A 12185-nucleotide genomic window follows, 5' to 3' on the forward strand; every position below is an offset into this window, starting at 1 on the left:
AAAAAAATTTAATTTTTCCGAAATGTGTTAAAAATTGAATTCTTCCGAGGAATTCAATTAAAATTGTTTCGAAAATAATTGAATTTGTGTAAAGATTTTACGATTTAAAAAAGTAATTGAATTGTTTAGAAGGATTCATTAAAATTTTAGAAAATAATTGAATTATTTGGTTAAATTGTATTAAAATTTTTGAAAATTATTAATTATTAATATTAATTATTATTAATTATTAATAATTTATTAATTTATTATTAATTATTATTATTAATTATTAATTATTATTAATTTTGTACTTAATAAGTAAATTTTTTAAATTTTGATTATGAAATTATTTAAAAAATTTTTATTTGAAAATAAAAAATTTTGTAATTTGCATAACAATAATAAATTGAATATCTCGTTCCGCGCGTAACATTTTCTAGTTACTAATATTATTTTTGTAATTGAAAATAATTTATTAATAATAAAATAATTTTAAAAGTGAAAATAAAAATTGAGCAATGAAGACAAATTTGAAAAACGGCGCCATATTCATTTTTGTTTTTGGAATATTGGCAACACTGGCAGGAAGTAAACGACGCGTCACTTGCTTCGCGCATCTTGTAACTGATTGTTCACCGATTGTTGTTCTCCCGTTTTTCTCTCTGTTTTTCCTTCAGAAAGTAAGTTTATATTGACATATATTACTTAATTTTAACAGAAAGTTTACAAATTTTATAAAAATAGACTTATTTTCTACAAATGCAGTTGTGGTTTTACATGATTCTTCTAAATTCGTTCTTCTGGTTCTTCTTGAAAAGTGACGACGCAAGTCCCCATATTTACACACGATGCCGGTATGTTTACTTGTTTAAATCTATATTTTAATCCATTATCTGATTTACCTATTAATTTGCACTTGCAATATGCCTTTGATTCTCATATTTTACTTCCATTTGAAACATTTGAAATTATTGCATTCTAATGTATAATTTACATAATTTTTAATTTATGTCCTGCAGTCATCACGCTTTTATCATACCGAAATTGTCAAATTCGTTTGTAAGTATTTCTTCGAAAAGGTTTATGAATTTACGTTTGTTGATCAATCAGAATCATTTGGAATCAATTTAGACTGAATTAATTAAAGTTAATATTGTTTTCTTTAGTTGCAAACAATAAATTATTGTGATTATTGTATTTTTGTTACTTTGAGAAAAAGTTAGGTTAGGTGTTGAACAAAATTTAAAGAGCGGAAATTCAAAGTATTGCGCGTGCGCAAAAGGGCGTAATTTAAATTTTACTTCGTGACGTGATATGGAATTTACGAAATATTTATTAGTTTAAAAACAATAAAAGTGAGAAAATTTACTTTATTACAATACAAAGATTTAGTAACTTTATTATTTTTATTTTTAAAAGTTAATAAAATTGCAGTAAAGAGCATTTGAAGAATGGCGCCATTTGTTTATTTACATTTTTCGAAATGTTGGCAATACTGCACGACGTATGACGCGCCACTTACTTCGCGCATATAGTCGTAACCGTCGTAACCGATCTTTTTTAGAGCTATTTTTCTCCAACGGTTTTTCCTTTAAAACCTACGATTCTATCGGTATAATTACCTAATTTTAATGGGAGAATTGAAAATTTCGTAAATTAAAAAGTCGTTTTTTCGTCAGATGCAGTTTTGGATTCACTTGATGGATTTTCACTTTTTTCTCTGCAAGTTACGACGCGATCTCTCTGTCCACAGGATGCCGGGGTGACGAATATTATTTTCTTCTATTGTTTTTTAAGTAGTTAACAGGTTAAATATTTTTTCATTGTAATTATTATTTATTATTTATTATAATAATTGATATAATCTGTCCTCAAGTGAAGTTATAAGTGACAATTATAATAAGTGTGAATTTAAAAAAAAATTAGAATATGTAAACTGATTACCAGGATAGTTCCAGTGATACTCGATTACCACTGGAAAGTTCAATTATTTAATCGCAAAAATATCTTACATTCAAGTTGCTGTTAGAAATATCTTGGCGATTTCTAAACGAGTTGTTCAAATAATTAAATTTAAAGAAAAACTGTTAGAAAAATTATTAAAAAAAAAAAAGAATTTGCATTGAAGTTCAAAAAGCAGATCTTTTAAAATAAAAACGGTAACGTAAATTTCACAGTTTTGCTAGTTTTGTTTTATATTATAGTAACTATTAATTCTTTTTCAGAACAACATTTTAGAGGATTTACTGGATATTTTTTAGAAGATTTATTTATTTACTGGACTGCTATCAATTTTTTCTGAGGATGTGTTTACATTCAGAAGGAAGTAAAGGATCAGAAGCAAAAAATGCAAAAAAAATATCAACTCTTTCAATTTTTGCAAGGGATGTGCGTTTGAATTCAGAAGGAAATGGAGGAGCAGAAGGAAAAATCGCCTTTGAGGAAAATGTTCTTCATTTGGTATGTTTCTACCAATATATATTTATTTATTTAATTAATTATTTAAAATAAAGAAATTAACGAGGAATTTTAGTTAAGAGCACAAAAAAAATTTAAATTTTGGAGAAGTTTCAAATGATTGCAAAAATTCAACTATTTTAAAAAGTAATAAAATTCTTCACAGAAATTCAATTATATTCAAAAATTTAAAGAAATTCTCGTCAAAATTTCAATTCTCTTTATAAATAATAAAATTCTTTTTCGAAATTCAATTATTTTCAACAATTTTAATAAAATTCTTGGCAAAATTTCAATTATTTGCAAAAATTTTCCTAAATTCAATGATATTCAATATCTAATATTTTAATAAAATTTTCCAAAAGAATTCAATTACCTATTTAAAAAATTTTTTATTAAAATTCTACGCGAACGTTTAATTATTTCCATAAATAATAAAATAATTTCACAGGAATTCTATTATTTACAAATTTTTTATAAATTTCTTCGCAAAGAATTCAGTATTTTCATAAATAATAAGATTCTTCATAAGCATTCAATTATTTTTATAAATAGTACAATTTTTTGCAAAAATTGAATTATTTTTAAACAAAATTTTAATAAAATTTCTCGAACGAAAACAATTATTTTCTAAAATTTTAATAAATCCTTCGAAACAATTCAATTTTATTTATTTTATTTAAATAGTAAAATTCTTTGCAAAAATTCAATTATATTCAAAACAATTCAATTTTTTTATTAATTCGTTATAAAAAATTTCAATAGAATTCAATTATTATCTAAAATTTTAATAAATTCTTCAAAAAAAGTTCAGTTATATTTATAAATAGTAAAATTGTTTGCAAAAATTCAAATAGTTTTTTCATACAATTTTAATAAAATGTTTTGAAAGAATTCCAGTTTTAAACAATTTTTAATAATATTTTTCTAAAAAATTCAATTATTTTCTAAAATTTTAATAAATTCTTGGAAACAATTCAATTATTTTTGTAAATAGTAAAACTCTTTGCAGGAATTTAATTATTTTCAAAAGTAATAAAATTCTTCGCAAAAATTTAATTATATTAAAAAATTTAAAGAAATTCTCGTCAAAATTTCAATTCTTCTTCAAAATTCAATTACTTTCAAAAAATTTAATAAAATTCTTGTCAAAATTTCAATTTTTTGCAAAATTTGTCCTAAATTCAATGATATTCAATATCTATTATTTTAATAAAATTTTCCAAAAGAATTCAATTATTTAAAAAAAATTTTATTACAATTCTACGCAAACGTTTAATTATTTTCATAAATAATAAAATAATTTCACAGGAATTCTATTATTTACAAAAGTTTTTCTACGTTTCTTCGCAATGATTCCATTATTTTCATAAGTAATCGAACTCATCGCAGAAACATTCAATTATTCAATATAAATTATTTATTTTTGTATTTAAATAATTGAATTCTCCTAGAATTTTCTAAAAGAAATTGGTTTAAGTAAATTTCATTTAAAATTTTACTTAATTGAATATTAAAAGCATTAAAGCGTGAATTTTTAAAAATAATTTAATTTTGAAAAAGTTTCAAATTTGAAATTATGAAAATCTGAATTTTTCATATTTTTAACAAACATTTCTGTAGAATTAATTTTTTTTCAAAAAGATTAATTGAAATTATTCGATGTTTTTATTTTCAAATATAAATATATGTAATTGAAGAATTTCTGAATGATCGATGAAATTTCGTAAAATTGAATTGTAAAAAAATACATTTGAAAATTCTCAGAATTTTTAAAAAAAATTATTGTAAATAATTGATTTAAAGAAGAATTTTAGTTAAAAATTCTAGAAAATAATAATTGAATTGAAATGATGAAAATAATTTTGAAAAAGTTACAGTAAAAATATTTTTTATAGTAGAAAGTAATGATCTTATCACTCGGTCATGTTTTATAATAATATTCTCATAAATTGTTGAATTTGAAAAAGATTTGAATTTAAAAAATCTTAATTCCTATGGAAAAACAATAATGATTAAATATTTTTTTTAAAAAGTAGTTTTTGCTGTTTCGAATAATTTTACAGTTAAAGAAATTCGTAAATAAATGTAATAGAACATTTGTTTTTAATTATTTTATCATTTTTAGAGTAAATCGCAGAATATTCTTTAGGGAAAAAATCAAAATTTTGTCTAGAAATCAGGGAAAAGTCAAGGGAAAAACAAAATTAAATTTTTGTGGCAACTATGATTAAAAACGAATCAGTTTTAAACAATTTTCTAAAAGCTATATAAAAATTTGAATTATATAAACAAATAAATTTTTGTCCCCTTTTTGAGGAAAAAAATTCTCCTTTTCATCTTTTTTGAGGAAAAAAAGTACTGTGATGCCTGCAATTACTTTTCTCGAGTGAAACTAGTTTATCTGTTCTGGGGATTGAAAAAAGCAACTTTAATCTTTAGATTAGAATCTTAAATTATTTAAATAATAAAAAATAAGCATTATTCAACAATATATAATGAATTTTATTCCCATTGCTATAAAATATCACATGTGTTCTCCCTAGATATGTACATGCGTCTCTAAATACAATAACAGTATAAACGCATGTTGAAATCGTCAATGCAGGCACTCTGCTTCCCATAGGCATTTAATCTGCTGATAGTTCCGGTTAATTCTATTTTTTCACTCTTATTTCTATATCTAACGGATCCTTCAAAAATTGCATTGCCCGGCTCCGTTTCAAATGTTATCGTGAAATCAAACCAAGGCGCTGATGTTTCATTTTTCTTCTTCTTCTTTTTACTAATTTTCTTCTCTTCTTTTGACAACATTGTCGCTTCAGTCAATCGTTTTAATTTCAATTTAGCACACTGGGGAAATTTACCAAGCATTCGATTTAATTCGTCAACTATAAATTTAGCGCTACTCTGTACATTTGGATCAATTAGAGAAACATTCTTATTACCATGACACATGCACCAATGTTCGGGAATTCCCGCCATTGAACATGTTCGATAATCGGGAATCGGAAGAAACCAACTAATACCTCTTGTTTCTTTTTTTAAAACATATTTACCTCTTTGTCGCATTGTTTCTTCGTTCAATTGTTGGGGATTGAGGAGATCCATTAATGTTTCGTGTAAATCGTAAGCTGTCGTTAGACTCTTGGTATTTCTTCGTAAATTCACCCAGGGACCGGGAAATTTTTCCTTCCACCAATCGGGTATGACGAGAAAAACAAATGGTAGACTGTCCTCGACTCGTCCTTGATAGGTCTGACGAAATGAACCCCATCTTAAGCCATGATCACTCATTATGATTAATGCCGTATTCTCGAGGAGATTATTTTTCTTTAGATTTATGATAAATTCACTGTATGATTCATCGCCTAATTGGGCATTTTCCAGATAGTCGTGAGTGAGACTCGTTTGCCAGAAGAATGCAAAATATGGATCGTTCTTAAATTCAAGAGCTGTTTTATATGAATACTGAAGAAGAACTTGGAAATTTTTTCTCGCCCCAAGACAGAGATTTGTATTAACTTTGTGGTGATTTCCAATTTCCTTCTCGGCAGCGATGCAATAGGGTCGGAGATAATAGTCTGTTGGTTGAGAGCGAAATCCTGGTTTCAGGTAATTAAATGTCGAAATGTCACAGGCGTCTTCGCCGAATATTGTACGATAACCGGCTGAACTGAAATTCTTCCATATAAATGGACAAGGATCGAAGGGACTCTTCACTGATTTCCAACAGGTTTTTTGCACCTCCTCACTAGAGAGACCTGTCAGTGTTGGTATTACGTTTGGATAAGTATTTTCCGCAACTTTATTGTAACCAAGCATTTCCACAGCGCCGAGATCGCGAAGAGCTTTCACCGCGTTTGGCATCATACGATGAAAATTGAGTCTCGAGACAGAATCTATTCCTACAATTAATAGACTGAGATGAGGTTTTTCGGATTTTTTTGCCTTTTCAATTCGTGCCTCAACATCGGGTTTTCGAGGCAGAAATGCGTGAAAGTCTCTATAAATAGTCTTATTATTTCTTGAGCATTGGACTTGAATGAATTCTTCCGAAATGTTCACTGAATTTTCAAATTTACGACACTGCATTTCATGTCTGAAACACAAATTAATTAAAAAAATTATTAGAATTAAATTATCACAAATTCCATTCAAATGATTATTTTAAAATAGTATCAGGCTTCTTACTCGTTAATTAATTATTATTGTTTATATTTTCAAAAATTTTTAAATGATTCTTTGCAAGAATTCAATTATTTTTGTAAATAATAACATTCATCTAAACAATTCAATTATTTTTTAAATAGTAAAATCTTTGCATAAATTTAATTATCTACAGTAAAATTTTACGAAAGAATTCAATTTTTTTCTTAATTCGTTATGAAATTTTTCTAACGAATTCAATTTTATTATTTTCCATAATTTTAATAAGTTCTTCGAAACAATTCTATTATTTTTAACACAATTTTAATAAAATTTAATGAAAATTCAATTTTGTTTTAAATATTTAATAAAATTTCACGAAAAAATTCAATTTTTTCTTAATTTATAATAAAATTTTTTGAACGAAATCAATTATTTTCTAAAATTTTAATAAATCCTTCGAAACAATTCAACTATTTATATAAATAGTAAAATTCTTAGCAAGAATTAAATTATTTTTAATCTAATTTAATTTAATTAAATTGCACGAAAGAATTTAATTATTTTCAAAAATTTCGATAAAATTCAATTTCAACAAGAATTTGAAATTCTCTAAAAATAATTCAATTATTCTCAAAATATTTTAAAAAATTCTATATTTTAAATATTTTCGGCGAAAAAATTGAAAGAATTCAATTATTTATATAAATAGTAAAATTCTTTGCAAAAATTCAATTAGTTTAAAAACAATTTTGAATTTTGATAAAACTTCATGACAATTCAATTATTTTTTTAAATAGTAAAATCTTTGCAAAAATTCAATTATTCTAAAAAAAAATTTCACGAAATTTCAATTTTTTTCTTAATTTGTTATCAAATTTTTTGTAAAAATTCAATTATTTTCTAAAATTTTAATAATCCTTCAAAATAATTCAATTACTTATTTTTTTAAATAGTAAAATCTTTGCAAAAATTCAATTTTTTCCTTAATTTGTTATAAAATTTTTGAAACAAATTCAATTATTTTCTAAAATTTTAATCAATTCTTCGTACCAATTCAATTATTTTTGTAAATAGTAAAATTTTTTGCAAAAATTCAATTATTTTCAATAAAATTTCACGAAAGAATTAAATTTTTTTCTTAATTGATTATAAAATTTTTCAAACAAATTAAATTATTAAATATATAAAATTTTAACAAATCTTTCGAAACAAGGCAATTATTTTTATAAATTGTAAAATTCTTTTTAAAAATTTAATTATTTTTAATACAATATTGATAAAATTTAATGAAAATTCAATTTTGTTTTAAATTTTATAATAAAATTTCACGAAAGAATTAAATTATTTTCTAAAATTGTAATAAATCCTTTGAAACAATATTCAACTATTTTTTATAAATACTATAATATTTTTTGAAAAAAATTCAATTAGTTTCTAAAATTTTAATAATCCTTCAAAACAATTCAATTATTTTTTTAATAGTATAATCTTTGCAAAAATTCAATTTTTTTCTTAATTTTTATAACATTTTTGAAACGAATTCAATTATTTTCTAAAATTTTAATAAATTCTTTGAAACAATGCAATTATTCTTATAAGTAATAAAATTCATTTCAAGAATTAAATTATTTTTTTATAAATAATAAAATTCATTTCAAGAATTAAATTATTTTTTTATAAATAATAAAATTCTACTCAGGAATTCAATTATTTTCAATACAATTTTTAATAACGTTCAATAATCAAATATTTCATTATAACTATTAAAAGACACGATTATTTTAAAAAGTTGAAAAAATTCTTTGATAAATTCAATTATTTTTAATACAATTTTTAAAAATTCTTCAAAGCAATTCAATTTATTTCAAAAATTTTAATGAAATTCTTTTTAAAAATTCTTCAAAACAATTCAATTTATTTCAAAAATTTTAATGAAATTCTTTTTAAAAATTCAATTGTTATCAATAAAATTTCAAGAAAGAATTCAATTTTTTCTTAATTCGTTATAAAATTTGCCAAAAGAATTCAAATATTTTCAAAAATTTTAATAAAATTCTTCCTAAAAATTCAATTATCATTAGAAAAAGAAAAATTGTTTCGAAGCTTTCAATTATTTTCTTAAATAATAAAATTTTTCTGAGAATGATAATTATTTTTAAAAATTTTAATAAAATTCTTCTTAAAAATTCAATTGTCTTCATAAAAAATAAAATTCTTTTGAAGATTTCAATTATTATCTCAAATAATAAAATTCTTTCGAGGATTTCAATAATTTTCAAAAATTTAAATAAAATTCTTTTTATAAAATTCAATTATCTTTATAAAAAATATAATTCTTTGAAAGATTTCAATTTTTTTCATTAGTAGATTCATTTTAAAAAATTTAAAACATATTCTTGTCAAGAAATCCTGTCGAAGTAAAATTAAAGCAAAAATTAAAATATTTTTTATAAATAATTAACTTCAAACTGCGAACAGATTTCCGGAATACAACGATTTTTAATATATAGAAGAAGATATAGATTTTTTGAATTGTTTCTAATAATTTTATTAAAATTTTCGAGAATTTTCTTCTAAAAAAAAAAGTTTCCAAATAGTAGCAAATCGTAAAAAAAATAGTAAATAGTAGATTTTAGTAGATAAGTACAAAGCCTGTAATATGAAATAATATTTTAAAGTTAAAAAAAATTGTGTCTCACGTGTAAGAATTATCCTCGTTCTTGGTTCGCCAAAACGCCTGCCAACAACAATCGGCGATTTCAGTCTCATTATAGAAACGCTCTTTTGATTCATTATTAACAAAAATTGCAGTATTGTTTGATTCTATAAGCGATAAATAATCTTCTTTATTGCATTTTATAGGCTTAGCAATTTCTATATATTTCTTAATTGCCGGATCATGAGGATCCATTGATGGAATTCGACATCCTTTCTTTTGTACTAGGTAACCAGAATTATTAATTACTACTAAATGAGGCCGTGATTCAACATCAGTTCCTGTGAAGGAGAAAAAAAATTTTTGTCTTAATTCAAATTGTAAAAAAGTATCGCTTATTAATTTTTTCTTTGGTGTAATTAAAAAGAATTACATTACCTTGAGATAAATTATTTAAGTACGATTCGAGTCGAAACTGTCGGAATGAAATACTATTAATTGCAATTAAATATCCTAAGATGAATATAATTATCACTATGAGCCATTTCTTTAGGCACCCAAGTTTTTTTATCTGTCTCTTCATTTGATGATCATTCTGAGAATCACTCGCATTGACTAAGTGATATTCTAAAATTGAAAAATACTTTTCATTACAATGAATTAACAAAATCTATAATTATATATAAAAAAAATAATAATATTTAAAAAAGTTCTTCTCGTGTTTAACGTACCTCGAAAGTAAATCTTTTTCGCCCCATTGAAAATAGTCCCTGTGGTAGACAGTTTGAGAATTTTTTATTTTCTCTCTGTAAAGTATTTTTGCAACAATTAAAAAGTTGGAAATTGCTAGAGAAATCTTTTGAAACTGAATTTAACCGAATTAAGGACAAACATTTTCTTTTCGTTTACTAGAATCGAAAGCAACAAATTTTATCAAAAACGGGCGGAACAAGTTATCGCGATATATTTTTAATACGAAAAAATATATCTGTATAGAGAGAATGAAAGAAAGAAAAATTTTTTGTGCCTTTAAAATTAAAATAATAAATAATAGAATTTATCAAATATTTTACAGGCGAAAAAAAGATTTTTAAAAGAGGAAAACAATTTTTAAATTCTTTATTATTATTTGTTATAAAGTTTGCAAATATTATCGATGGTAGCAAAAATAGTGACAATTATTTTTATCTTTCCTACGATAACCATGTAGTGTAATTACTTTTTTTGCTGTTTTGTTGAAACTGTTTTTAAATTTATAAATTTTTTGCGAATTAGATATTTTTTTAAAATAATTATTATTAAAAATAATTATTATTAAAAATAATTATTATTAAAAATAAATAAGCAAAGCTAATTATAAATAATGAACAAAACTGATAATAAATAAAATTTTTAAATGTAACACGAAAAGAACGCAATCAACAGTTTAGAATTTAATCAATATGTTTTTGGAGAGTAAGCACTAGTTGAAGAAAAAAAAAATTTGTCCTCATCAAAATTTTTTTAATTTTGACAACCACTTACCTAAATTCTGGAAATTTTAATCTCACCATTTTCGAATATTTTCCTTGGTTATTATGAATTTTCATTATAAATTTCTTTCATTTTTGATTCTAAAATATTTTTTTTTTAGAATTCTCGAAAATTTCCCTCTATGAGAATATTGACTCGTATTTCAGATTTGAATTATTTATTTCTTTAGATATTTTATGTGACGATTGTCAGGGGAATTTCACTTCTCATTGAAGAATAATATAGGGGTTTCTTTTTATTCAAAAAAAAAAAAAAAATTAGAATATTGTTGTAGATAAAGGCGTAGCCGTCAGTTAGACGACAATAATTATTGTATGTCGCAAAATTCGTTCCTGGCGGGACGATGAAACTGGTCGATAGAGCAGCGCGCGCGCTTCTCTCCACATTTTTAATACTGTTTAAGGGATTTAATATCATTTTCCTCCCACTGACAATTATCCCATATTTTCCCCTATTTTGGGGAAAGAATATTATTAATTATTCAGGAATATCTCTATTATTTCGTCTCTATAATATTCTAAATCTTCTATAAATATTCTAATTAGCATTTATTTTGTGACACTAATTTGGAAATTAGTCGCAGGGGAAATTTGTAAAATCGACTTTTAAAAATTTTCATAAGATTAAAAATTAAAATACTACTTTTTCAAGTTGCTAATTAATAATTTTCATTGTACGTATAGAAAATAACAAAGGAAATTATTATTAACTTGAAAAAATAACACTCACGCAAGCGCGCATGAAATTTTCGTTGCCGTTGTTACTTTAAAAGTTTTGCTTTTTAAATTTAATAAAAATTCTTCATTTTTTAAAAAATATAATTTTTCTAACACTTTTTCTTTAAATTTAATTATTTGAACAACTCGTATAGAAATCGCCAAGATATTTCTATCAGCAACTTGAACGTAAAATATTTTCGATTAAATAAATATTGAACTTTCCAGTGGTACTCGAGTAGCACTCGAACCATCCTGGTAATAAGTTTATTCTAAATTTTTTTAAAATTCAATTATTTTTCAAATTTTGAATTAGAATTTTTAAAAAATGCGATTATATTTCAAAATAATTTTTAAAAGTAAACAAATAAAATTCATTAAAATATTCAACTTATTTCAATGAAATGAAATTTGACAAAATTTTCAATTGTTTCCATTTTTTTAAAAATTATTTTCGGAAATACAATTATTTTTAGAAAATTTTAATTACATTTTTTCAAGAAACAATTTTTCGGAATTTCTGAATTAAATTATTCAATAACTTCAATACTTTTTGTTAAACAAAAATTTAAAAACTTATTCTTATTTATTTTTCGACAGGAATTAAAATTTTAAATAATTTCAATGAAAAACCTCATGAAATTTAATTATGTACTTCTAAAAATTGCAACTGTAATTATTCAAAAATT

The 12185-nt window shown here is 23.1% G+C and overlaps 2 protein-coding genes across 7 annotated transcripts in view; one reads left to right on the forward strand and one right to left on the reverse strand.

Moving 5' to 3' along the window:
- The first annotated feature begins 594 nt into the window (after positions 1 to 594).
- Positions 595 to 12185, forward strand: part of LOC122508087 (disks large homolog 5) — a 42079-nt gene continuing 30488 nt past the window's right edge. For 2 of the 6 annotated variants that reach the window (XM_043621186.1, XM_043621191.1), the window contains exons 1-4: positions 595 to 662; positions 748 to 836; positions 1662 to 1789; positions 2208 to 2442. The gene's annotated coding sequence lies outside the window, so the exon portion shown is untranslated. Of the gene's footprint in view, positions 663 to 730; positions 837 to 1661; positions 1790 to 2207; positions 2443 to 12185 lie in introns of those variants that run through there. The other 4 variants (XM_043621188.1, XM_043621189.1, XM_043621190.1 and 1 more) reach the window with 4 other exon arrangements.
- Positions 4924 to 11138, reverse strand: LOC122508089. Its single transcript, XM_043621192.1, has 5 exons — positions 10772 to 11138; positions 9979 to 10053; positions 9686 to 9874; positions 9291 to 9588; positions 4924 to 6541 (listed from the first exon to the last, which is right to left on the reverse strand). Exons 3-5 carry the CDS (start codon positions 9828 to 9830, stop codon positions 5002 to 5004), a joined length of 1983 nt encoding a protein of 660 aa, XP_043477127.1. The 5' UTR covers positions 9831 to 9874; positions 9979 to 10053; positions 10772 to 11138; the 3' UTR covers positions 4924 to 5001.

Source organism: Leptopilina heterotoma, unplaced genomic scaffold (genome assembly GCF_015476425.1).
Source record: "Leptopilina heterotoma isolate Lh14 unplaced genomic scaffold, ASM1547642v1 Lhet_52, whole genome shotgun sequence".
In the NCBI taxonomy this organism is placed as follows: Eukaryota; Metazoa; Arthropoda; class Insecta; order Hymenoptera; family Figitidae; genus Leptopilina; species Leptopilina heterotoma.